The 27,492-nt window shown below is 35.8% G+C and overlaps 3 protein-coding genes across 3 annotated transcripts; all 3 read right to left on the bottom strand.

Annotated features, from left to right (window-relative positions):
• Positions 1-350: 350 nt before the first annotated feature.
• Positions 351-12,792, bottom strand: nan (nanchung). Its single transcript, XM_053745268.1, has 17 exons — positions 12,658-12,792; positions 12,126-12,304; positions 11,595-11,723; positions 10,939-11,077; positions 9,460-9,649; positions 8,725-8,878; positions 8,056-8,310; positions 7,592-7,832; positions 7,300-7,425; positions 7,073-7,158; positions 6,576-6,700; positions 6,168-6,302; positions 5,705-5,814; positions 4,233-4,414; positions 3,251-3,493; positions 1,043-2,910; positions 351-490 (listed from the first exon to the last, which is right to left on the bottom strand). Exons 1-16 carry the CDS (start codon positions 12,746-12,748, stop codon positions 2,776-2,778), a joined length of 2,520 nt encoding a protein of 839 aa, XP_053601243.1. The 5' UTR covers positions 12,749-12,792; the 3' UTR covers positions 351-490; positions 1,043-2,775.
• A 202-nt stretch (positions 12,793-12,994) lies between these two features.
• On the bottom strand, positions 12,995-18,286 carry LOC128669979 (uncharacterized). The gene is made up of 11 exons (XM_053745273.1): positions 17,793-18,286; positions 17,246-17,436; positions 17,021-17,166; positions 16,161-16,291; positions 15,666-15,750; positions 15,121-15,327; positions 14,895-14,985; positions 14,253-14,306; positions 13,945-14,044; positions 13,494-13,609; positions 12,995-13,134 (listed from the first exon to the last, which is right to left on the bottom strand). Exons 1-11 carry the CDS (start codon positions 17,966-17,968, stop codon positions 13,046-13,048), a joined length of 1,386 nt encoding a protein of 461 aa, XP_053601248.1. The 5' UTR covers positions 17,969-18,286; the 3' UTR covers positions 12,995-13,045.
• A 153-nt stretch (positions 18,287-18,439) lies between these two features.
• Positions 18,440-27,300, bottom strand: LOC128669978 (pancreatic triacylglycerol lipase-like). The gene is made up of 11 exons (XM_053745272.1): positions 27,101-27,300; positions 24,061-24,167; positions 23,804-23,965; positions 23,248-23,385; positions 22,769-22,872; positions 22,500-22,627; positions 21,978-22,118; positions 21,488-21,586; positions 21,010-21,121; positions 20,225-20,364; positions 18,440-19,060 (listed from the first exon to the last, which is right to left on the bottom strand). The coding sequence occupies exons 1-11, from the start codon at positions 27,189-27,191 to the stop codon at positions 18,873-18,875; spliced, it is 1,410 nt and encodes a 469-aa protein (XP_053601247.1). The 5' UTR covers positions 27,192-27,300; the 3' UTR covers positions 18,440-18,872.
• Positions 27,301-27,492: the final 192 nt, after the last annotated feature.

The following is a 27,492-nucleotide window of genomic DNA, read 5'->3' as shown; positions in this document are numbered from 1 at the left end:
GTAATGGTTGTGGCTGGGGTTGGGGGAATTGAGGCACTCCGTATGAGGTGCTTGGTGGATGGTAAGCGATAGGTTGAGGAGCCGGTTGCGGTTGCGGAGCTGGCTGTGGCTGAGGAGCAGGTTGTGGAGCAGGTTGGGGTAATAAGAAAGGTTGAATTGGTGGTTGCGGGTAATTATATCCTTGATTTGGGGCTGGTTGCGGGAAAGGTTGGGGCTGAGGTTGAGGTGCAGGCGCTGGTGGGTAGTATGGTTGTGGTGGAGGTGCTGGTTGAGGGTAATATGGCTGAGGTGCCGGCGGGGCTGGTGGTGGCGGATTATAATGATATCCGATATTCGGTTGAGGAGCCGGTGGCGGTGGTCTTGGTGCTGGTGGTGGCGGTGGTGGTGGGTGTGGGTAGTGGTAGCCGTGGCTGTGGCTGTGAGGGGCCGGTCGGGGCAGGTGGTATGGTGCCTCCGCCGCTACTGCAGCTACCAACGACAATAACACTACCTGAAAACATAATTTTCACCACTTAAAGATTCAATTCAATTAAAATATTATTCCAGCTCAATAATAATAATTCTAATTCTCTTAGTAAAATATATAAATAATAATAAAACCATATAATTATAAACGTGAAAATAAGTTTGGTTGTTTATTTGTTAATTCTTCACGTAAGGTAACTGTGAAATACATATATGAACAATTTTCGATTCAAGATATCGCACCGTCTTACAGCGGGTACTTAGTGCTTTGTTGGACCCTTTTAAGCACAGATAATGAAATAAGTACCTCGATTGAAAATTTTAAGGTTATTTTTACGCCGAGCTCAGATATCGCGGCGTCATAGCCCCAAATGAAACCAGCAATGTGCGGAGATGAGAGAGAGAGAGATAAATTTAAAACCACATAAATCTATTATAAACAGATGTATACACAAACTAACACCATTAGTTTTCCCATGGTTCATCGAAAGTAGACAACCACTGTTAGGCTACACACCCACTAGTCAAACACTACAATGCACACAAAGGTTTCACTTTTAAGGCAGACGTGACTTACCGCACTCCTCATGATGGCTCGTGCAGCGTCGTGTGATGACAGTAATGGGACACTCATAGATTTATACCCTCCACCACTACAAACATATGGCAAACATTGACGTCGACTAGCGAAGTTGCACAAAATGTTTATTTTTTGACGATTATTTTAAGTGTGTCCGAACAGTTTCAGACGGCATCTGTGCTTTACACGTTTGATAGTAATAGGAATTTCTTTATGATTCATCAATTATCTCCTAATATCAAACAATTTTTAAATTCGTTTCGGTCTCATTTTAATACGCCTAGGTCATACAAATATTTTTTGTAACATAATCTTATGCTTTCACAATTTTAAGTTAAATTAGATATACTTTTCGATATTTTAAGTCGTGATATGACCTGAAAGTATTTGTTGACCTATGGGATACTCCTTTGGTTCAGCGATGGTTGCGGCTTCATGCTGTGTAATATATTTTTGTTTGTTTTTACTAACACTAGTGTAAGTTAATATTGTTACTAACATCATATGGACTCTGTCTGAAATATATAATTTATATCTAATTTTGTAACAACCATCGCCACAATAGTCTCTGCAGCAACAAATCGAGAGAAATATTCAGAAGCCTGTTAATTGGTTAAAATAACTAAAGGGTCGCCAATTTACCATGGATGAGCCAACGTGGCCATGATAAGGTGGAAAATTAGGCAACCAGTTGTTTTCCTAAATATGCGTTACATACGCTCACTTCGCAACTTTTCAAATCAATAGTATACACACAACAAAATATTGCGGCAACGTCATTTGAGACAAGTTCGCTCATTATGGATCGGAGCTTTCGACTAATTTAGAAACACTACAACCATTAGTACAGGCAAAAGGCAGAGCGAATATTCTGTTTGTCTTTCATTATGCTTTGAAGGAAAATGTAACCATCGTTGTGCTCACCCATTGTGTAAGTACGTACACTTATATTTTAAGCGTTATTTAATGTGAAAGTTAAAACATAATTTATGAGTTACTATTTCGTCTTGGACTTTTTATTTTTATTTAAAAAAGCATCCATCGCATTCATAACAGTCAATGTCACAACAATTAGCGATGCGATTGCTTAATATCACAATTAGACGATTGACGACAAGAACAAGCATTCTAAATCAATTATTTATCCAAGAGTAATTTGCAGAAATCATCGAAATAGAAATGCAAACATTCGCAGTAATGACCCTCAAAAACTGTCACAGTGGGATAAAAATGTTTACTAAGCGGATTTGTCAATTACTCGTGTTATGAAAAAGATGAAATGTTCCATGTATTTGCATAGTAAACACTAGTTGACTAAACTTTGGTAGCCCAGATTGAGGTTGTGGCCAAACAATGAGGTAACAGTGAAAACCGATGGTCGCGCTCAGAACCCGCTCATAATTTGCACCTTCGCTTATCTATCACACGTTAACACATTGAAATAAGATACATTATTTTATTAGATAATAATTTGTTTGACCTGAATATGATGTAAGGAAATACAACAGTTCCAACTTATTTAAAGAATAAATTAAAATCTACAAATTTTCAAACTTTTTTTACCTAAACATAAATTTACCTATTCCATTTTTATGTGTTCCTGGCTGTAATTTTATATTTAGACTACACAATTTATCATTTTTCTTCAAACATAAATTAATTAATATTATTTATACTTTTTTTTTATTTCTGGCTCTAATTTCTACTGGTTCATTTTCATTACTTATGTTCTACTTCTTAATAATAATATGCGGTGGAACTTGTCTTTCCTTCAACGGAGCATTTTTCATCAACCTCTTAGCAACAATTCGCTCGTGAGTTCTTTTCATCTCCAAAATTTCTTTCATTTCTTCTTTGTCTTCACTCTGTAAATGAAATAATCATATGAGAGATATATATATATAATATAAATAAATTATAAGAATATGTATGAAATAATATCAGATTTATTATATTCAGTGTACATCATAAGTTTAAATGTCACATTTTGTATTCACTGATGAACTTATACACAAATTATTTTCTTATATTAGGTATAACTTCTACACTAGCAGCACCCGCATCTCTGCCTGAGGTAAGCCTAAGTTGGATTTCTAAACATCAACTATGCCTATTCCAAATTTCAATCAAAATCGGCCCAGTAATGGTTAATTTGTGGTGAAAGCGTGGCAGATGGACTTTAATATGGATTATCTTATAATTGACCTTCTGATTAATCCTGAGCACCAGCGCCCTCTTGCCACTAGCCATGGGCTGACTATAGGTCATCAGTTGCTTCAGCCTCTGCGCTGGCGGCACCCCTCGTTCAACCACCAACACTATCCTCGCCCATTGCCTCTGCCATTCGTTCCTTGTCTCCGCTATCTTCTGGTACGTGTTTCCCATCATAGCAATCAACATGTTTACTAGAAGGACAGCTACTATTATCATGTAGATGACGAACAGGAGCTAAAGGGAACAAATGTATTTAATCAGTGGTCATGTCAAGAAAAACCAAATTAACATTAAGTTAGGTAGTGTTTTAAATAGATACTATACTCTTTTACAAAGCTTGCGCCTTTAAAGGATTGTGTGATGAATCCGTGAAAGTCAAGAAATAAAAATTTAATAATTTTTACTGTAATTTTGTTACTCTAAAATTTGCGAAATTGTAGTGAATTTCATTGTAATCATAAAAACATTGGTTACATGAGTACTTACATCTGATACAAAGTGTGATATCATACAGTGAGTACTACTACCTCATGGTCAATGCGTCAATGCGGTCAGATGTGCTAAGTTCACAGAGAAATGAGGTCAACTGTATTGGTGTATGAGGAGTTATTTATATTTACAACTTTACCAAAAAGTCCAGTGCAATCAGAGGCATCAAAACCTACTAGTACCAGTTTACGGGGTGGAGCAATGCTATTATCGCCTTATGTATTGTAATTAGAAAACACCCAAAATGAAACATTATCTTAAATGTTTTGATATTAAATCTGTCTATTGTATTTTTACAAATTGTATTGTTTGGGCAATAAAGTTTAAATAAATTTGTATGTGACACCCATTAGTGAGTAGTACGGATGAATGTAATAGAATAGCGTGGAAAATAGGGAATTTTGTGAATGTCATGATGATTGTTTCTTATCCTTAAAATGTCTCGTAAGATAAGGTCAGAGGAGAAGCTAATGCTGTAAGTTACCTTAGCCTCAATCTCGTGGTCGGTGCGGTCGAACGCCCCGTAGTAGTCGGAGAAGGAGGTGAGAGACATGAGGAACATGGCCATGATGCTCTCCATCGGCGAGGGCATGGGGTTTGACACAGAGTCGTCCACCCCGTCCGGCGTATTTGGGTTGTCAAATGACAAGAATATTACATAATACGCTGAAATAATAAATATACCTATACTTAGGACAAATCTAGCATATTGCGGAAACATTAACTTTAGAGGAAGATTAAAATGCAGCACCACCACAGTGCAGCACAGTTTAATTTAGAAACCTATAACAAATATAAATAAAATATAAAAAAAACTAATGGCCTACGGATTTGTGATTAAATCGTAACAAATGGTCTTAAATCAGTAATTCATGTATTGTTCTACAAGATAGAGTCAGTACTGCAGATTAAATCACCCATGGGATTAATGGGACAACAGTTGTCTCACTATAGGACAACGCAATGGGAGTAGTGGGATAGACGGGATTTTTCCGAAGACGTTCACTGATAGAAATTAAACTCACGATTTGTTATTATCTGTGAATTGCCTTTCGTAATTACTCATTTACAATACATTTGTAATTGGTCAATTTAAAAAATTCAAGTACCTACCTCGATCGACCCCACTATAGTTATACCATTACAAGAGCTGGTCCTGTTCATTTTTGTTTGGTTCCACAGATATTGTTACAACTGTTTTTGAAATGCCAATAAGTGATTGATTTTTAATACTCAAGAATTCCGTTAAAATTTAGGCAAACACTGCTGTATTTGCCTAAATTTTAACGGAGTGTGATACTATTATAATCTTATTTAAAAGTAAACAGGGTCTCAGAGCGTCCCACTCCGAAAACAACCAGTATTACAATAAAAGCGCGTACGATTTCTCATAGGCTTCGAAGACCTAATACGGCTAGGCTTGCCTAGTCCATCCTATTGTTAGTTAGCTCAGACATGCTTACATGCGATTGACCATGACATATACGTGCACAAAGATTTCTTGTTTTTTTTTTTTAACTCCATATAGGTACTAATTTATTTCGCAAACATACTCCAATTATGTGATTCATCAAATCACAGAGAATTTTGTTGAAAAAGCAATTTCTGTGACCTTGAGAAGTTTGAATAGCGCCCACTCCGAAATTTTATCAGATCAATAGAGGTCAAGGTCACATAAAGCTTATGAGTTTATTTCCCTAATTAACTATATGTTAGTTATAATGTCGTAGACTTTGTAATACAATAAGTCGTACCTGACCTTAGTGGACTACTTAATGTGAAATGACGTGCGCCATCGTAATTTACGTACAGTCGAGAAAGACAACACATCGCGCATAGAAGTCCGTGCAATGCGGCTGACTCAAACCAATGTTTTATGCGTGTGATGATTATAACACGCGTTTTATTTAAAGAAGCTACAAAGCACTGTTATGAATTGATATTAATTTTTCGTACCTTGTGAAAATCCCATCACAAACACCAGGTAAATACAGACGAATCGAAGCAGATCTCCCATCACCATACGATAAATCATCACTACGAAAGGTCCCACAGTTTTGAAACCGCTGTTGGATACAATGAAACATCATCTAAATACGTATTAAATTATTAAAATTAATTATCACAATAAAAACGTATACTCGAGATTAGGAATGGAAATAAAGAAACTATTAGAAATACTGCAAATAAAATTAAAATGTTAACAGGTACATATAAATCTTACTAATTATAACAATACCATTAGAAAACCTGAAAAAAGGGAAGGATCATAAAAAAGGGAAAGTTTACACAAGCAATAAATCAAGTATACGCCCGAAAAAAAAATGCTAGTGTGTTGTAAGCGTAAAGAACCTGCTCAAAATTTGGTACTAGCTCTACGGCCTGGAAGAAGTGAGATTACTTGTTTAATTATACGAACCGACAAAAGAACAGAAAATAGGGTGCTGTAGTGAGCATTATGATGACAGCGAGATGGTCCTCCGCCTCGTCAGCGCACCAGAAGCGTAGGGTCGGCAGGAATATCATCAGCAGACAGGAGAATAGGAACATAACCCTGGAAGTCGGTAAATATTGTTAATTACATTTTCACTCCTTAAATACTGCAAACTCCAAGGTACCAATTCGTTCAAACACTTTGGTACAATATACATAATCGCTAAAATACGTGGATGAAATGATGGATCAAAGTATTTTCAAAGATCCTGTACCATATCCATACAGATACAGTACTATAGATACTACGTCTTTCATAAACTCTAGGTATTGAGTCTTTTCATTAAAATTCAGTCAAATAAAAAAGAAAGAAAATTAAACTAATCAGACTAACCTCGAAGGCACCGTACTCAAATTTTCAAAGAACATCTTGAGCCCGAGGAACCTTGCCTCTCGCAACGCAGCCCCGATGTATGAAAGAGCGCCAACCCACAACACCAGCTCCGTTCCTATTCTTACCTATAACGTCAATCATATCTATATATTTGGTTATAACCAAAATGCGTTCTAACAAATCCTCCTGATATATAAGATATTCTTATATCTAACTAGATATTATTATGTTTAATGTACTTGTTTTTCATCTATTGGAAAAAATTAGAAAAAAATTACAGTTCGGGAAACAAAGTTTTCCGACCAAAATAGACCAAACGGGAAAGTTGACGGGGAAGTCGTTCGTTCTGGAGGGAAAATTTAGAATACAGGTAAATGAAACCAAGAATGGGTTACTTTTATCAAAAAAAAAAACTGATGGGGCTCTTCGCACCAGTGTGCAGGTGGAGTTTCTCAAAAAACAATTTCTTAAATTTTTACCCCAAATAATACGCTTACTTTCGCCTGCAAATTGTCAAAGTTCATCAATCTGCATTCTTCAGTGAGACCTTCCCACCATCCTTCCATATTAGTTTCTTTACGGGCTGAAAATTATTAGAAAATCAATTGTTGTTTGTTTCATCTAAAAATATTTAAATTTCATGAAAAGTAGATAAGAAATTTGTACTGTTTTTAATTTCCGTAATTGGACTAAGATATAGTTTTAGTAATAGGACATAACTTACGCTTGTCTTTATCTTTAGAATGGCTCTTAAATCTTGCACATTGTGGTCCATCTGCTTTTGTTGCATTTATCATCTCTACAGCTCCGGGATCTAATTCCGCCAAATTTATTCCTATTGTACAGTTTTCTGAAAGTTATCATCACATCATGACTTTAAATTACCGCAGACACAATAAGAATTAAATATAATAGTATTTCATACCATACAAATATTACTAAAATAAACTAATTTCATATTAGTTAGTATATCATATTCATCAAATTATTGTTACTCAATAAAAATAATTACTTACCAACATCACTAACCAACTCTGTATCATTGACACTTGGTATATTGGTAGTGTTTATGGCAGTAGAGTTGAGTGCCCTATCAGGGGGCCCCGGCCTCAAGGTGAAGCAGACCAGGGATACTAAGAAGTAGCAAGAGAACAAGATGAACTGTCTGTAGAAACGAAACTTGACAAACGTGTTCCATTTAGTCTTCAGCAGGTCAATCAACATGCCTTCTAACAGTTCCAAGTGCTCATCCTTTTCCTAGAAAATATTTTGTGTAAAGATCCAAATTGTATCAGAGTTATGGATTGTACCGACTTCACAAAATGGTTTGGGTTACTCAAATTTTGGCATCATCAACATCTTAATCAATTGTATATAACTTTATCAAAGCATTGTATATAACTTTATTAAATTGTAAACACACTCGTAAACTTATCTACGATACTACAAATTACATTAAGGATTTAAACACAAAATTTACCCCGAAAACAACAAGATTGAGCGCCGAATCCTTGCTAATCAATCCAGTCTCTGTATCAATCGTGTCGACCTGCCCCAAAGGGTACGCTGCGCAGGTGGTGGCCCCGATCTGCCAGTAGATCTCGCGCTCGATATTGAGGATGTGGAAGAACAGCTCCGTCCGAGCCAACTTGGCAGCCAAGGTCAAAGGTGTTAGGTTCTGCACGTTGCGGATGTTCAGCGACGCGCCCACTTCGTACGCCATGTCGAAGGTGCTCTGTTTTATTAATGACGGTTATTATATCGACATATGAATTTTGGAATACTCTTGTCTTGTAAACCTTTTTAAATAGGTTCGTTCTAAGTCCCGAAGTCCCGTTAATATGCCGTATAAGATGCTGATTCTTCAAATACCGGCTTTGAGTGCCGGTAAAAAGTAACAACATCTATTAATCTAATCCGTTTTCATTAGATACGGTTTCTTAAAACAAATAAAGAACCAGGCGCAGGAAACAACATCACTTTTGTAGTTTTACAAACTTTCGCACTTTGAACATATAACTACATATATTAACGGGACAAAGAACGAATATATTTAAAAAGGTTCGTACGAAGTCCCGTTAATATAATGTTATCACTTTTGAATAGTCAAATAAATATGAGTCGTGTCAGTATGAAAAAAAAATCTGACCATTTTAGAATAAATAACGAGCATGTGCATGACGGTGTTGCCGTTGGTGTCCTGTTTGTTGGGGTCTGCCCCGCGAGCTAGGATTAGCCTGTAGCACTCCTCTTGGCCCAGGCACGCCGCGAAACTCAGCGGGTACTCGCCCCAGTATACGTACCTGTAGAGTTACATAAATTAACTATACGTCATATTAATATATGTAGTAGCTGTGCCCCACGGCTTCGATCCTTTGGAATTGTCTGGATTCTGATAGTCTTCCTCGTGCGTATATATAGCTAGTACAGATTTTTTTTGTGAGTTTGAACAATGACAAGGAAACGTAATTTAATATATGTTTTAATAACATAATATATAAGCACAGTACAGAACAACAGTATTGTGCCCTTCTAATACATAATGTACATGATTGTATATTAGATTAAATTTTTCTTGTGTATACAGAGGACAGTAGACGATTAATTATAGGATTTTAATTAAGCTTGTTATAAATAAACTGCTCAGTCTCTTAACTAAAATGTTAATTACGTCATCAATTAAGATAATCTGAAGTGATAAATAAAGAGTTTATTCACATTTATCAAAGGTAGATTTCCGGTCAGGAGATAACAAAAAAAATGTCTACACTCTCATTGCACTAGAACCTTCAGGTAACTGATTTTTGTCATTTCTCATTTTGAATTATTATTATACTTTAAAAAGAACTGGCTATCAACGCGCTGGTGAAGAAAAAAATCTGACCCCTCATAATTAGTGATGGGCGTGACGTTGACCCATTCGTGATCCTGCGAATCCTGTCTCGACGCCTTCTGATCTTCCGGACTCATGAAGGAGCCCACACACCGCTCGTGGTAGTTCGCACCAGCTTCTAGGAGGAACTTCACCATCGTGGGGTCTTCGTTGACAATAGCCATGTGGAGAACATTCTCTCCTGTGAATACATTTTGTATCTTATTTGTAAAATTAAGATACATTATTGAACTATCATAAGATTCTATACATAATTTTGTACTATGATGTCCACCATTACTCATATTACAGTATATGACGGAAGATCGTAAAATATTATCATCAGCCATATTTATGATAACACACTCAAATAAAACTGTGTAGATAAATAAGCTTTAATAATAGCTAAGCTATAATGTAATTTATAATATAACATTGTTTTTATTCTCTTTGAGAAGAAAATGTTTTAGAAACGTAAGAAATAAGAATAGTTAATATCAAGAAACAAACATTTTGAAATTAAACAAAGCTCGGTTCTCCATTGGGAAATCAAGAATGTAGCATATAGCGGGGAATATACTCCAGTCTACTTGTACGATTGTACGTTAATTTTCTCTAATATAAAATCCTCAGAAATAATGAAATTACCTACTTATTATTAACTCGATTTGCCTGTGGCTCAGCGGACTACTGTAAAATAATATTTTCCATTGTACCTACAGTCTGACCTAACTAATAAATATTATGATTTTTAGGCTCGTTGAATCTAATTTCGGATGCGTATTTTTTTGCACTAAAATAATTTATTGATTAATAAATAAACTACTCATGGAAAAAAAAATATTCATAAATCATAGTCGCTTTTAATATTTTAACGGCCACTTATCAGGCGCTCTATCAAATTAGCTTCTGTATAAAAATAATTTCCTAGGATGCCGGCAACATGTCAGCTATTGCAATTTAGTTAATCAGTGTAAGTGCAATTTAAAAATGTAGGTTAAACTAACGTAAAGAATAGATGCGAAGAGCAAAGCTTTAGCCAATACGTATTGACAACCAGAAGACGACTCACCTAGAAGCTGTCTTAACAATAATATACATTGAAGAATTTGGATTTGGATAAAAAGGTTCAAATCCTACTCATACCACATGAGTTTTATATACCAAACGAACTCATACATATATAGGTATATATAGGTTTTCATAGACCAGCTTTCGGTGAAATAAGACATCATGAGAAAAATGCGCACTATAGTTGCTGACTATATTGAGTTCACCAATGACACTCACATAATGGTGACGATAATCACAAAGTCATATCAGATGTCTATTAGGCGAGTTTAACTTGAGTAGCAATAAAGAAAAAACGACCATATTTTTTGCCCCAATAGACAGACTCAATAGACGAAGCTTGTAGTAGTCTATTCGTTATTTGGGTAAAGATGGCATATCATTTGAATGTAGAGTGAAGTTTTTTCATTTAGATATTACCGTAATACTCGTCGCTAACGTAGATATCGTTGATCAGTTTTGGGTAGAACCTTAGCAGCCTCTTCGCTAAATCTGCCATCAAAGAGGTGACGTTCAGCAGACATAGGTGAAGTATCGTCTCTCCTACTGCACCGAGCTCCTACAAAAATATTATAGCGTTCTCTTTCATCTGAGCATTTTCCCGGTTCCTCATCATCGGGGCATCCTCAGCCGTAAAGTGTTGAAATTCAAGGTCCACTTTCCTACTTTTTCTTCAACACTTCTCACGATATTCGGCATACTTAACAATTATAGTAAGTATGTATGTCCTCTTTTACAATATCAAGTCAGCACTTTCTCTGGGTCTGCTAGACCGGGCCGGCATGGCCAGCTATTTGTTTGCTAAGTAACTTCTCGGTTTACACAAGACGTGGCCACACCAACGCGGGCAGATAAATTCCAGGAGTACCGACTCCTGGAATTTATCTGCTGTCACGGACGTGAGACTGCTGCGACTAGTTCTAAAATATTTTTGCATCTACCTAAAATATTTCTAGACTTAAATAACCTAACCTCATTTTTATAGTCGATTATACTGGTAAGTTATTTGATAAAGTTAATAACATTTTTAATTTTTACATGCATTTATCATCTTGTTTACAGAGTTTATTGTCTACCTTTAGATTCCAACACAGCTCACGGTAAGCGGATGGGTTGGCATCATACTCCGCTTGTGTGACTTCGGGCCAGTCTTTGTCTACATCAAATTCTTCATCAGGATTTTCCATGCCTCGCAATGGTGGCAACTGGACATGAGTTATTTGGGTACAAATTAATTCGTTTCCTCAAAAATAAGAAAATAATTATTCCAGTATCAAGATATCACTCTCATTCGCATTGCATAGAAATTTTATAATATTAAGTTACTTACTTCAAGGACAGTATTACATCTATGTCTGTGGATCTATGTTACTTCGTCTGTCCTATTGCACTAACCTAGTTTATATCCTCTTCCGTCATCTCTTATCCTTGCTATTTAATGAAATACATTTATACGATAATATTGAACTGAAAGGCAGATATAAGCATGATATCTAACCTCAGTTCAATAGTGTCTAGAAACTTTTGTCACTTAACTTGAGAAGGTAAATACAACTGCTCTTTACTTAATAAATCCAGATAATATTGAACAATAATATCCCAATTACCAGTTTATGTCTCGGCCTCTCCTTATTCCTGAGCAGCACCATGTGTGATATGGGTATGTACCTGCCGTTGCCCTTGTTGTAAAGGAACGGCTCCACCTTCGTCTTGATGGCGTGATCTATTTCTGCATATTGCTTGTTCTGGACAGCGCGCTTCATCATGTCCACCAGGAGACCTTGACCTGTTTGTTCAAATATCAATAGCCTCCTTATTACGGACAGATTCTCCTTCAATATTAACTTTGTTCCATTTTTATAACTGTTTTTATACGACAGAGCTCACTTACGTGTATGAAACGATTGAGATAATCTGTAAGGATCGTACCTAGTATAATATGTAGTATATAGTAAGGATAAGAGAGTATGGATACTACAAACATACCTACAGGCAAAACTCAAATTCTTGGGTTAAATATCAATCTAATTAATTGTAAATTGTTTGGTTTCATGAATCTTATAAATTTAATAAGGTTTGCAAGAATGTTGGCATACTAAAATATTAGATAAGCAAAAGGAAATAAAATAATAAAATTACCTTTTAAATCAAGAAGCTTATAAAGTTTCTGCTCGGATGTTCCTGCTTGCTTTTTTACGGCACTAGCGACATTACTTTCGGTATTACCCATATTGCTTGTTTAATTATGTTAACTTATATTGATATAAGCGTAAAATCTCTGACGGAAATTACTTCTGGTACCTATTTAATATTTTCGTCCTAGTGTAGGAATTTATCGACTAATCTACTCCGTTGCCGCTGGCTACGAGTTGAGAAGGGGTGACATGGAACATGATAAACCGATTTTGTAGTAAAATTACATTCAATAATAAATATATTTTATGATTACATAGCATACATATAACAATTTGGTGTGTCGAAATAATGAATATGCCTAGATGCCATAGTCAATTGAAGTGTTCTGATATTATTGTTTTCTAAAAATAAGGTAAAAGATCTCAACAAAACTAAAAATAGACGCTCCGAAGAATAAACTAAACATTCCTCCCACGTTCACTGAAACAAATAAAATAATAACGATTCAAAAATATACATGTATACACACAGTATAGAAAGGCAACGAAAACTTTATTCCTAGTTACTTGATTTCGTTCAGTTACTTTAAAAGTAACTGAACTGAAAAAGTAGTCATATAGTTAAATGGATAATTACATTAGTAGCGAGTTTGAGAGAATTTCGTAGGACATATAAAATTAAAAAAATATTAAATCCATCAAGTAAAACCACCAAAACATTCGTATACATTAGTAATGAGCAGTCTCATTTATTATAAAACGAAAATCTTCTGCCGCATCTGACAGTCATATTAAAATTTAAAGAGCTGTTGTAACCACTGAAGGTACACAGAAACTAACCAACAATGTCCAAATTGGAAGTGACGAGATTCCTCTGGAACCGCAGTGTAGGAAGCGCTATCATCTGAATAGTAATCGACGCTCCTTTGGTCGGCTCCGCTGCTTGTACCCATTTTCTGCAACAATTTAAATAGCAATGTTCTTCTATAAAGGCAGTTCATATCGGTCAATTTCAAGTGAAAATAAAGAAAACTACTCGGAAACTTATGTAAATAAATTAAACTACTTTAAATAGGAAATTTTTATTTTGATGACTATTCGAAGTTCATTAGAAGCACTAATGAATACTGTGAAAATGACAATATTTTCAAAGATTTCAAAGATATGATTATATATTTTTAGACTCTTCAAAACGCTCCATTCTAAATGATACTCTAACATGACGTTATAACGACGGCTTTGGACGATTTTCTTCGAAACTTTGTTCCTGATATTTACAATGTATTTTTACCTGGAAATGTGCACAGTGGTTAGTTCACTCTCCACACACGAGGGCAGACAGTTGTCATCAGCCATAGGTTTCGAGTCAACGCCTAATTTCGATTTCTCAACTGCAAAATAAATAAAACACGGACATAATCCATAGTAAATGATGTAACAATATTCTTAAAACTAACTACTTAGTAACTTATATAAATGAATCGGTGTTTTTGTTAGCAATATCAGACAAGGCTGTTAGTCTGGACTAGTCTGAGCTAGTATTCACTCTCCGAATCAGGGACTAAATATGTAATTAAAAATATGCATTTGAAGACTTACATTCATGAATTACAACACAATGTATGCCAGTGAAATTGCAGAACAAATGTTCATCTGAAAAAAAAAAGTTACGACAAGTTAATATTTGATTACGAGTAACAACTCAGCTTGACTGAAGTGAAAATACACAGAGAAATCCATGAATGTGCTTTCATTTGAATTTACTAACACCACTATAACACCTACATCTCAAATTAAACATTTAAAAGTATATTAAATTAGTTTACGAGAGCAATGTAATTTTTTCTACGTTGATATCAACTTAAGACATCAAACACGCTTTTGGAAAAAGCGACATACGCTTTTAGAAAAAGCTTCATCTTTTATGCGTCTTTAGGACGAGATGCACCCTAGCAAATCTGTCAATAAAAACATATTTTGAAAATTTCTCCGACATTTAAAGTTGAGATAGAGACTTTCGAATAAGCATCATCATCAAGAAAAAAACAAGAAAGAAAAGAAAAACATCAAGAAAAAAAAAAGCATCATCAAGAAAAAAAAAATCATCATCAAGAAAAAAAACAAGTGAAATTAGACTCATCCGTTTGTAACATTCTATGTAACAATGGTTTGGAAGCTATAATATCACAGACATACAGACACGTCAAAACTATAACACCACCGTATGCGTTAAATACTTACAGGTTTTAAGCCTGATGGGATGGATACATTGGCAATGTTCGAACACATGCTCGGTACTATGAGAAAGCTGGCAGGCACCATATCCATACACCTAGGCATGAAATGCAAAAAATGTTAAATAAAACGTTCATCGAAATGAATGGCAACAAACCAATTAAAGAAAAACATACATAATATGTAAACATAAATTCAATGTCGTAAAAAATCTAGTAAAAATAAAAATTACCGGATATTTATAGAAGTCGTTCGGTAGTTCGTCTAAGTATCGACACCTCCGGACGTTCATGTCTTCTCGAGCTAGAACCTTATCGTTCTCAATTTCCACCACTGAGAAGAAGTACTCCACCCTGTTCTCCAGGTACAACTTCACCTCAAACTTGAACTTCGGGTCCAAATCCAACGTCGCTAATTCTTCTGGACTATGAACGGCGACCTTTTACAGTTTTACATAAATTAATTTAATAGGCATAAAATAATTATAACAGAAGCCTGTACAGGTACACGTCTCAACATTAAGACGAAAGCATATGAAATAATTCGCCCATACCGGCATGGCTTCCCTCTCGATCCTACTGATATTTTTGTAGCATAACTGAAGTTATTCTTAAAAATCAAAACTACTAAAGCCGCCAATGGCTAAAGACGGCATTCGAATTTCGGTAAGTTTCGTAATCTGTTTTGAGGGAAATGACTTTAAAAACGTTTATCTATCAATTTACACAACATAACAATAGATATCTTATTTTATATGTAGTCTAAATACGTACTCACTTCAGAGTCCCCTGAAATTCGAAAGTCCAGTCTGCCTGGACCCGTAGATCTGTTTACTCTGAACAGCGACTCCAGATCGGAATTTCTGTAAAGTTATGTAATGTTTAAAACGAATATGCTTTTTATTAGCCTTTTGACGACGTGTCCCAAATAAGGAAAAATATCTGGCCATTCTTTTGAAAAAACCATCTGCCGTTGTAGTTTAATATTTGTACACTCTTTAATACAAAGCAATTTTTTATAGATAGAAAAGTTGTATATTTATTTGAATGCGCTAATCTGTAGTCCTTATTATTCGATTTAAATAAATATTTATATACATTATGGCTACATTAATGAGGAAAGCACGAGTGCAACAGCAGGGCAATGAATAGGTAATAAATACAGGCATTTTGTAAAGAGTGATTACTGTCCTAATTAGATCTTCATATCTAAAAAAATCGTTGATCTTATCTATGACATTTTTGTTTGGTGATAATTCTCTTATCAACTCACTCGCTCTGCAGTGTGTTGAAGGAGTAGCATGGGCCGTACTCTGAGTCGACGATGTGAAATTTGTCGCAGCATGGAAACTCCATGCCATTGAACGAACAGTTTGACAGTAACTCTGTGCACTTAAGACGTATCTGGAACCAGTGTGAAAATGTGGGATCTTGTGTGTTATTTCGTGAGCTAGCAATGATTAATACTTATTAAGAAGTAAGGTAAGTATATTTTGTGAACTGCTGTAGCATTATCTCTCAGCAATTTGAAAAGATTAATTTATTATTAATTAATTGATAAATCACTATAATTGAGCTAACCACAAAATTAAATAAAATTATGTGGTCTACCAACATTTTCCACCAGATTGAGAAACAGCATTTCTATATTTACTATATTGACAACCTCGGTGGCGAAGTGGTAAAGTGCTTTCCTCTGAACCGAGAGATCCCGGGTTCGATCCCCGGTCGGGTCATGATGAAAAATGATCTTTTTCTGATTAGCCCGGGCTTGGATGTTTATCTATATATGTATATGTTATAAAATATAGTATCGTTGAGTTAGTATCCCATAACACAAGTCTAGACCTTACTTTGGGGCTAGCTCAATCTGTGTGTGTAATATATTTGTCCTAATATATTTATTTATATTAACTAATCGGGTATAAAACATAACAACACCGTGATGATGGATAGTCTATCAAAACTGCAAATAAGGTATTACTTTATTTTATCTATGGTAATTACATTCTTAGAGCTTACTTGAGCCTTAAATAATTGAAACGTGTTTATTTGTCATCATAGACCAATAAAAAAATATGTAAAAGAAAAGTTTCTAAGTACCTAATAGCAAAATGATAATCTAAATCTTACATTGTCAAAGATTTCTCTTATGGGCAAGTCGCACGGCACCTTGTCCCCGCAGGGCACGCAGATAGACTTGCTACACGAGCCACGTCCATACATTACTGCCGCTATGTACTTTCTGAAGTCCAGGCTTAGGTGTTGTGTGTAGTTTGCTAGTAAAAAAAGGTCCCTGAATGAATTAACTATTTGTCACGTTATACATAGAACAAAATAACTTATTATAGAAGTTACGGTATTTTTCGAGCAGTTTCTTCTGCACAGCCCTCCCAGAATATGTCTCGCATACGGTGACCGCCGGGAAGGTGGTGGTCCAGGTCAAGTACAGGCTGTCGGGAGTGAAGTTCAGATCGTCCCTTTCATCGGACAGTAGCAGAAGGTACAGGCACCCGGCGGAAGCCAAGACAATCAGCAACCAAAATAACCTTCAAAATATTTTACGACTAAGTTGCATTGCAAAATCGTGTTGGTAAAATTATATTCCTACAACGATAAGTTTTTATAAAACGTGCAAATGCATTGTATGTGATTTTTGGCGTGAAATTAGATTAGAGGAAAGGTGGAGATTTAGGCAGTTTTTTAACTTGGGCTGAGCCACACAGCTACTTATATAATCCTTCCAGTATTTGGCCACATTAATTGCCACACAAACATAACTAAATTAGAACTTTAAATAAGGGTTTCAGGAGAGCTTTAAAGGTCAACTATAACGCCTACGCTTCGGCGGAGAATACGTGAGCTCTCAAAAGTTCCGTTGTTTTTGCTATACATCTTTACTTACCTGTTAATAATAAACGCTCCGTTCGCAAACAAATGTCGCAAACCATGAATCCCACTATTTTGGCCGAAAAATATAAACCTCTTTTTTAATTTTAATTTCTTCAAGCATTTTACATTTGAGTTTCTCAAACGTAAAACATTTTTGTTTTTATTATCACCAAAATACTGTCTAATCATTTTTACTGTTGCTTAGTTAACTAAATGAGAACGTAATTTAAACAACACTTAAAGCCTTTAAATTGAACGGCACTTAACATTATTACAAAGCAATTTCCTGATATTAATATTCACAACCGTTGTTATGATGCTATCCGGGGGTTTTAATTACTACGTTTAGAAAAAAGGCTTGGATGTAATTTTTTTACTTTGAATAGATAATACACTTTTATTTATTATTTGAACAACACTAGCTGATACTCATGACACCGCCTGTAGAAAAAGTACCTTTTCGTAAATTTTCACCTAATACTCCCTACACTCCACAAGGATAGGTTCCATACTTAATTGAAGTATGCTCCCAGTCATTTCGTCTAGTCATTGTCGGTCAGACTTACGAGAGAGATTTATATACTTCTATTTGACTACTTAATGATTATAATTATCGAAGTATTTCACTTTCATTTTAAGAATGAAATTAAACACCTTAAATAACCTTAAAACAGTCTAAATATTTTATTTTTATAATTCTTCTAACTTACATTACAATAAATAATTTACATATAAAACATCAGTCAAACATAAAAAGAGTATTATAAATTGGTTTATTAACCGCGCATCCAATGCAACACGGCAACATTAGATAAAATTAGATTGTGATGCTTTTAGATATCGGATGTTGCCGAGTTCGTTGATCAACTAATAATTACTGCGGTGTGGATGCACGGTTACAGTCGACGGCATATCAAGTTACCTCACACACCGCAGTACATAGGCGAATATGCTATAAATTAGAATAGATTGATGTACTAGTGACTGTATAATCAACCGCAGATTAACATCGTGGCATATATGCAATGGTATTAGGGGTGATTTTGCAATTATTCTAGGTAGGTCGATGTGCTGTCTGTTTAATCAATCTATATCATCGGCCGAACCACCGGCTGAACCACCCCCGTTCCGTGGTAGTGGTGACGTCGTCCATGTCCCGGCCCTCAGGGTCCGCGTACGAGGCCGTGGTGGGGAGGATCTTCTTCAGCTGCGTCATGACGAAGCCCTGCCGCAAGTCGCGGAGTAGGTCTGCCGGGGGGTGCCGCACCTCGTAGTCGGTGGCTGGTAATTATTTCAAACATATAAAAAACTTGCAGCTTATAAAAAAAAATAATTTCAACATAGAGTTAGGTCCCATTACTACATCGGCGTCGTCGTATTCTCCATTGCGACGACGCAGCACATCGCGAGTCCGTTGTTCTTCGTTGTTTTCTATAAGTTTTGACATTGTCGTAAGTTGACGTACGTCGAAACTACATATAATTTCTGAGTTTTTCTGCGCAAGGGAGGACGATTCGAACAATTCGAACGTAGATTCAGAGCAAATTGACTGTGACGGACGGACAGACTGTGATATACGACTGATCCTACAAGGGTTTCGTTATTGTACTTTTTATACGGGACCCTAAAAATTAAACACAAGTAGAGTCGCGAACAAATAAAATACAAAGTTTTCCACTATAATAAATTTTAAATTGTTACGTGATCGCGTGCATACTATAGTACGATAGTAAAGAGTCGTCATTGTTGTGCTTGGTTCATGATAAATTATTTTAATTTTATTGCACCATTTTGCATATTTGACATACTCAGCACTTATTTTATTAGCTAATTGTCCCACTACTAAACTACTCTAAAGGCCTCCTCTTCCATTTCCCACAAATATCTGTCGAGGCAATTCGAGGAAACTATAAATACCTTGGAAAAATTACAATAAAATTATTCAGGTCAACCATAGGATGACATACGGGCCTACGCCGCTACGTAGCAGGGATGAGCTACGGGCCTACGCCGCCCGTAGCACACGCTGACCGTCGTAGCACACTGGTAGCCGCTACGACCCACTTCTAATTCGGCTCACTTTTTTTACCTTTGTATTATTTCATTGTAATTGAATTGCATGAAATAATACAGAAATATTGTAAAACTAGTAGATGCCCGTGACTTCGTTTGTATTCTATGACTCCAGATTTCCATTTTTTATGAGAAACAAAAAGTTTACAGTTATTCTTAAGAATGATATTGGTACAGTTTTACCCTTAAGAATTATATTGATCGATATAACCCACATATACCAATCATGTATCCGAATTATGCATATTTTTACAATTATCTAAAGTTTCAACGATAAATTATATGATGGCGGTAGCCTTAGCCACGCTATGGATCGTGACGCGTATTTATAAATATACCTAAAGCAATATAGAATATTGTAGAAGCACTCACGGCAATATGGCTCCTTCTCAGTGGTGAGCACGAAGTAAGGCCCGCTGGCCCGGGGCAAGCCGGCCCCGCCCGCCGCATTGATGCCCATCTCAGAGCACGACCCGTCTTTATTGCAAAGAGCCTTTAGACTCGCATTCACACTGCAAATATTAGAGTATTTCAATTAACCTACTGTTCATATTTCTAGTTACAATATACGGACCACTCGCGTGAGATTATAGACGGAAAAGTCGATTATAGTTTCAGTCTAGAAGTTGAACTATATTGGTGCGGCTCGCCCCGCGCCGCTGCCAAAGCATCACTGACAGCTTTTATACATGATTTTTCGATATAATCACACGTGTGTGATCCATATTTTTCATTAAAAAAGAAACAGGATTTTTTAAAAGCGCTTATATATAACACTGTTGTCAGATATTTTTCCAATATACCGTCTTAGTCCGTTTATACTTCACGTTACTACGTGTTTACCTACGAATATTTTCCTTTACCAGAACCGAAAGTTCTATTTATATAAAGGTATATAAATATAACTAATTCTTCGAAGAAACTTGTAAATTTGTGAAGATCTACTTAGTAAAAGGTAAACTACCATCACGAGACGATGAAATTGCAAACACGTACTTACTGACATATTCCTCAAAATAAAGAACGAACCGTGAGTCCATGCCTAGAACCGTGAGTTCTGAAGAACGAAGCCACGATTAACGTAACAGAGCTTAGGGTTCATATGTTCCGATGGAAGAATTTCAGCATTCAAGTGCTAAAATTATGATATAACGTACCCTTCGTATGTGAGATTCCATCGATGGGCTCTGAACGAGCAATTGTTATTGATTAAAGACTCAGTGAACAGAAGGTACGCTCGGCCGTGGCTGCAGATCGCCTGCTTTAGCCCTGAAACGCAACAATGCAGTACAAATTGCGTATCCTTGGCATTGATCAATAGAATAACAAGTTAAAATAACAATGCTCATTCAAACTAGTGCGATAGTCACGCACGTAATTTTACGCAGTTCCGTATTCAGGCTAATAGGGACTTATCCCTTTAGTTTTTGCTAGATTGAATTTTTCAATTTTAAAGAATTTATCTATCATGGAAATATCTAAATTCAAAAATAGCCGTTTTCAAGACATAATACGAACTATTTGATTAATTGTCAGATTTCTTCAAATACGAATTCACTAAAGTACACTAGAGAATTTTCAAGAGCTTACCAGTGTTTGATTAAAGTTTGTATTTTACTAGAAAAATAAACTCACGAGAAAATGATGCTGGAATGAGGCGAGCCCAAATGGAGTTGCTGGAGTTGTAGCAGCCAGGCTGCTTCATACCGCCATTGGGATAGAAATCTGCATGACCTGCATATCATGAAACAGACTTTAGAGGTCCTTTTCTAGGGCGGCACCACATGCCACTTTCAATCAACATCATCAGCAACCATTTTAATGTCTACAATGTTGGAGCACTGGCCTTCCTAATGAGTGGACAAGGAGTATGGGCCCAAAGACACCACGCGGGCCCAAAGGCGCGGATTGGTGAAGTCGAGACCAATAGCTTAACATCCAATGCACGAAGGAGTTCTGCTCGCAATACTACATTTTTAGTCATCCATTCAAGGCCGACTATTCAGAAACTCAATGCAAGTTAAACCATGTTCGCATTTATGACAAAAGATTTAGAAAAAAATGTACTCAAACAATGATATGAATACTGTATTACCGGCCCTTTAAGCAAATAAAAATATTCTACCAGTAGGATCAGGCAATCCGAATCCAATTTTCTTCAGCAGTCGACCGTTGGTGTGTATGACGTCAACGAAATCTGCATCAGTCTTATCTAGACGTTCCGTATGGTCGGTCGTTAGGAAACAGGGCTGAGCTGGGTCTAATCCTGAAGCGAAAGCGAAAATTCATAATCATAACGCTACAAGAATATGAATCAGGACTAATATTGTGGTTTATTCCCCTCTGTCTCATCTGATCGTTTTACCCGCTTGCCTTGCTGTTGAGTGTCGGTACGTACGTACGTTGATTTAAAGGTAAAAGAAAAAAGTTGCACCTTTTCTAAACTATAAAAACTTTATAATTTATACAAATACTATCAAAAACTGCCTGCACATCTCGAATCCATGCTTGCTACGACGGAACTATGTGGCTGAATCCGATTCACCATTGGCCTCCTTTTTGAGTATGCAAATAAGTTTTAAAAATATCCAACGCTTCAGCATTTTTCTATTATTTATCTTTACTTATTGAACTATTTAGTTCTTACCAGTAATCCTGGAGACACCTCCAATGTGGTATGAAACGTAAGAGGAGATGTGTGCTCCGAGGCTATGTCCTATGAAGTGGAAATCTTTTATCTTAGCTCCTGATGCTGCCATCAACTGTCGCATGAAACTAAAACAATTCGTATGTAATACAACAAATACTTTCTAATAGATTTTGAAAAGTATATATGACGGGATCTATATCTTTCTCTGTCTACGTATCCCCAGAAGACAGAGAGAGATAAATGTGAGGTTGTACTTATTGACATACTTGGTGACATCCGAGCCCACCCGGCGAGTGTTGGCGACCGCTCGCCAATACTTCCATGTATCGCCGCCTCCGCTCCAATCGACAGCAATCACGTTTAAGTCCGCCTAAAATGTTTTTATTTCTACAGTAAATATATATTATAGTATAACAATAAGTCATTAACACTTTTATTTTTTTGATTAATCCACTGCTAAAATATAATTATGAAAGGTGTTGCAAATATCAAATATGCAGACGTTTTAATTCGTCTCCATTGAAGTTTGCATTAAGCAAAGAAAAGAAAAAATGGGCATCGTATCGTATCCAGAAATGAAGCAATAAAATGGAAAATATTATGGTTATGGAACAACGGAAGGAACTTCACCGACAGGGGCTCTTAATGATGATTTAAACCGCGAATTATACTCGCGAACGTCCTCAAGAACTTAATTACTAATCCATACCTAAACTTTGCCCAAAAACGACTTCTAAGTACTTACCCATGCCAATAATGCTCTCGTCATGTCATTCACCCAGGATGCATTGCTGTGGCTCATGAACCCATGGTAGATCATGACAGTCCGCCTGGAGGGCTTGAAGTCCGCCCACTCGAGTCCAAATTGCTCACCGGGGTACACCTACAATTGACATTTTTGATTCTGTCCGCAAGGGATAAGCGTGTGGTACTTACTGTATACGATATGCACATGTTTTCATTATTGAAATTCAAGCCCTTGTGTTTTTGCTATAACTATTCCAAAGTAAATGAACAAAAATACGTACATTTTCATTATTTTTGCTGCAACTCATGTTTCAATAATTTGCTAAGAATTGATAAATTCACAGCAATAGGGTTAATAATGAGAATTTTTAATTATAATCAAAATAATGTCAAAAGATTGACGCGAACATATTACGCGAAATAGTCCTCATTTCATTTTCATCGAATTTAGATGATTCAAATGCCCGTTTATAATAACGAGTTAGTCATATTTTCTTGTAACTTAAGTAGTCAGGGCAGGACTGGAAATTTTTAGGTTTTACCCATTTAGTTACCTGTACTTTTTGTGGTTTAATCCGAGAGCTGAAATAGAAATGTGTGTTGACGTCATTGGAAGTGTCGGGTTTCATGTTGAAAATCCATGGTAACTGGCGAGTAAGGGAGCCCAGGCCGAAGCAGTCCACGTTGTTGGGCACCGGCAGGCCTGTTGTGGGACTCTGTGTGATTGATTTGAGGACTGATTTGAGCAAACAGCGGTTAGTGCAATTAATTGTTCAATGATTTAAATATAACATAGCATTAATTCTGTAACCTCAAAAGCTGCGAAGTAATCCTGGTCAGCCGGAGAAGATGTGGTTGTGGACGTATTGTACACATTGATAAACTCTCGAAGATCTTCTACGCGGATATGATTTTCCACTGCAATTAGTTTATTATTATTAAAAGTCAGTGAACTATATTAGTTAATACGCATTGTTTCGATGGCAAAGGTAAGCAAACTATTAAAATAATAATTCTAAAATTGGTATGTATTTTACAATTGCAATCCAAAAGATTTAGATTTTATTTTTAATATAAAGTCAAATTAAATGCCCTCCTGTATTAACCCACTTAAAAAAACAAAGCTGTTGCGATGTTTTTTTATGCACATGGTATAGCTCTTTATATATGTTCTCTATTGTCAAAGAAATGTACATATTATCTTCCTACATTTCCGGCTAAGTGATTACGGTTATGACATTGGAAGTTTGTTATTGTTTAGGCCGCCTTAACTTTGTCTTTAACGGTCTTTTAAAATTCTTATAAATATTTATGTAATGAATCTACCGTTAACTACCTACATTTTACTGATACTTTTTAAAATACAATAACAAATATAAGTACTTTACGATGCTATACGAATACGATATAAATAGAAGTCTAAAACTGCGCTCGCATGACAACAAGTCCTTGTGGAGAAGCAGCTGGTCATTCTATCCTTTTTTACTTTCCCAGTTCGGCAAGGACAGAAAATAATCATTTATTTAATATTGCACCGATAAAACAGCGGAAACCCTGAAGCTGATAACTCCGGAAACCGCGATCGCATGACCTTGCGTAACTTCTGCCTCGTTAAACCAGGGAAGGGGGTCACCAAGACAACAGATCAACAGAATCCTGACCTCGCTGAATACATTCAGCAGCACAAAAATATGGTCACTTAACGTTACTACTATTGAGTCCACAAAATATTTAACAAGTAATGTACATATCTCTGTGACACTAGATTAGTCATGCCAGATGCCTTTAGGTGACTTGAATAAAATGACTGACACCAGTGTTAGCAATAACACACTGGCTAATAAAAAGACTACGATAATTTGTTAGAGAAGTGGCATACGGTATACTTATACGATTAACTACACACAGTGCTGAAACAGTTTGTCTTTGAACAAAGAGTCCTGCATGCCCCGATCAGGTCAATATGAAAAATAAGTATTTTTCGAATTAAACTTTTTAACTTAATATACCATAACACAAAGAACACTCATCTCTTATTGTGATGTATCCATAATGTATTTATTTTAATCACGACTCAGTGCACTTCAAAAAATTTAGGAAACAAGCTTTGCCTCTTGTGAGTGTGACTTTATATCATCACTTTTTTTTCATTTATTAAGCATATTATTTAGATTATATAAATGTGTTACACTGATTCAAGTAGTTACTAAGTATTGCTCGTAAATATACTTAACGAAGAAGAAATATTTCCTAGGAAAACTTGCGGATGATGGCTCGGCTAATGTTTTTGGCTTTGAGTGTACATCTCAGTTCTGAAACTTTCTTAATTTCATCGTGTATTCAGTCACGAATTCATGACGAGCGTGTTTCAACCACGCGTTTCATTGTGGCCTTAAACAATACGCCTATATCTTAAGCCTATGCCGTGATCGTGATACTAATTGCTTATAAGTCTTTACGTGATTCTTGTGATGGAAATGCTCAACCAATCAGCTGCTACTGTGAACAATTGTGTTACGAGGTCAATAGTCTTAACTCTAAGATAATTTCTAGTTTCTAGTGATTTTATTCTCTATGTCAACTGAGCATTGTCCCGGTTACTTCATCAGCAATTAAACGTTGGAGCCCAGAATTGACTTTCCGATAGATTTAAATTCTTGACACTAAAGAATTATGAATCTTGTCCTACTGTGTCGACTATTCAGTTAATAGTTGTCTTCAGTCTTATGTTATCAGTCATCGCTAGTCTTGGATTTGTCATCCCCGTACGTGAGATAAAAACGTGACTGTTACTGTCATTAAGACTCAAGTAATAAAAAGTACAAACGAATTAAAAAACCGAACCGTTTTAAGACCGCTAAACACCTACTAAGTACCTAACTTTTTGGTTAGGTACCTACACGCGTGTTTATTACAACAAAAAATAAAGGATTATGTTGGACGAAATAGGTACAGTTTACTTGCCATTCGTGATTAAGTACTTAGGTATATGTAATTACCTAGCTAGCATGTAAATCTAAATCTATTGCAAAATGTTTAGAAGGTAGGTACTTAAGTACACACTAAGTAAGTACTTACCTAGTAAAAGGAATATATTTCAATTATTACTTTTTAAAATTAAATTAAGTATATTATTTACTATCTTTCCACGCTAATTTATTCTAAACACTGTAATCAACGATTTTGTAGTAAAATAAATCGTCAACGGGGATTGCAATCCAACATTCCCGTACACAGGCCATTCCCGTAGTAACCTAACATTAGCAAAGTCTATAATAATCATCTAGTGAAAGAAAGTTGGGATTTGATTTAGACATCAGTCTGATCAGATTATGTTGTCTTATTTATTGATATATGAAATAAGACTTAATTTAAAATGGTATACCTACACAAATGTTATGATGCCAATAAATTCTAAATTAAGACGTAATAAAACTGAATACGAATTTACTTGTAGGTACTTTACTATTATTCGATCAGATTCGACGTATTATAGACAAACAATAATTCAAGGATAATTTGGAAAATGTGGCATCCCGCGGGAACTACGCAGTATTGATCAATCCCACATATGGATTCATATCCGGTTGAATGAGTTGCGTAATTGCAATCCCTAATCGTTAACAAATGAAGACAGTTTTGTAAAGTTAGTAAGTCAACTTATACATAGTAAATTAGTAAACGCACAAGATAAAATATCACTAAACAATTCATAAACAAAGCAATGTACAATGGATAGGTACCTATTGTGCAACATATACAACAACTGTGCAACAAATATTTAGAATTTGTGCATAATAAACTAATGTTATTTACATAAAAACAAAAGACTTATTAAAAAAAATACTTACAATCATCAACACTGAGCCAAGAGCGATCGGCATTCGTTTTTGAAACTATCATTAAAACACTTATAAGCACAGGCAGACTCATGATTTTCATGTTGTTAAAAAAAAGACAGCTTTGTGCAGGCTCGGTCAGAGCCTTGATTAGCCACTGAGTGATGAGAACAGGCTACACGCACTGTTTCGCATCATTTTAAACCTTAAGGATTACCGCAGACATGACAATGTTAACAATTTAAAAAAAACCGCATCAATTTAGTTTGTTGAGTATGTTTGTACGAATATCACCTGGTCGGTATCTACCTGCGTTTTTTATCAAACCTCGTGGTCGTAGGAGATCATGTCAAAAGGGAATAGAGATAAGAGACATTCAACTTTTAATTGAAAAATGATGCAAA

This window comes from Plodia interpunctella, chromosome 5, assembly GCF_027563975.2.
Source record: "Plodia interpunctella isolate USDA-ARS_2022_Savannah chromosome 5, ilPloInte3.2, whole genome shotgun sequence".
Classification (NCBI taxonomy): Eukaryota; Metazoa; Arthropoda; class Insecta; order Lepidoptera; family Pyralidae; genus Plodia; species Plodia interpunctella.
This window is presented reverse-complemented; position numbering and strand designations above follow the sequence as displayed.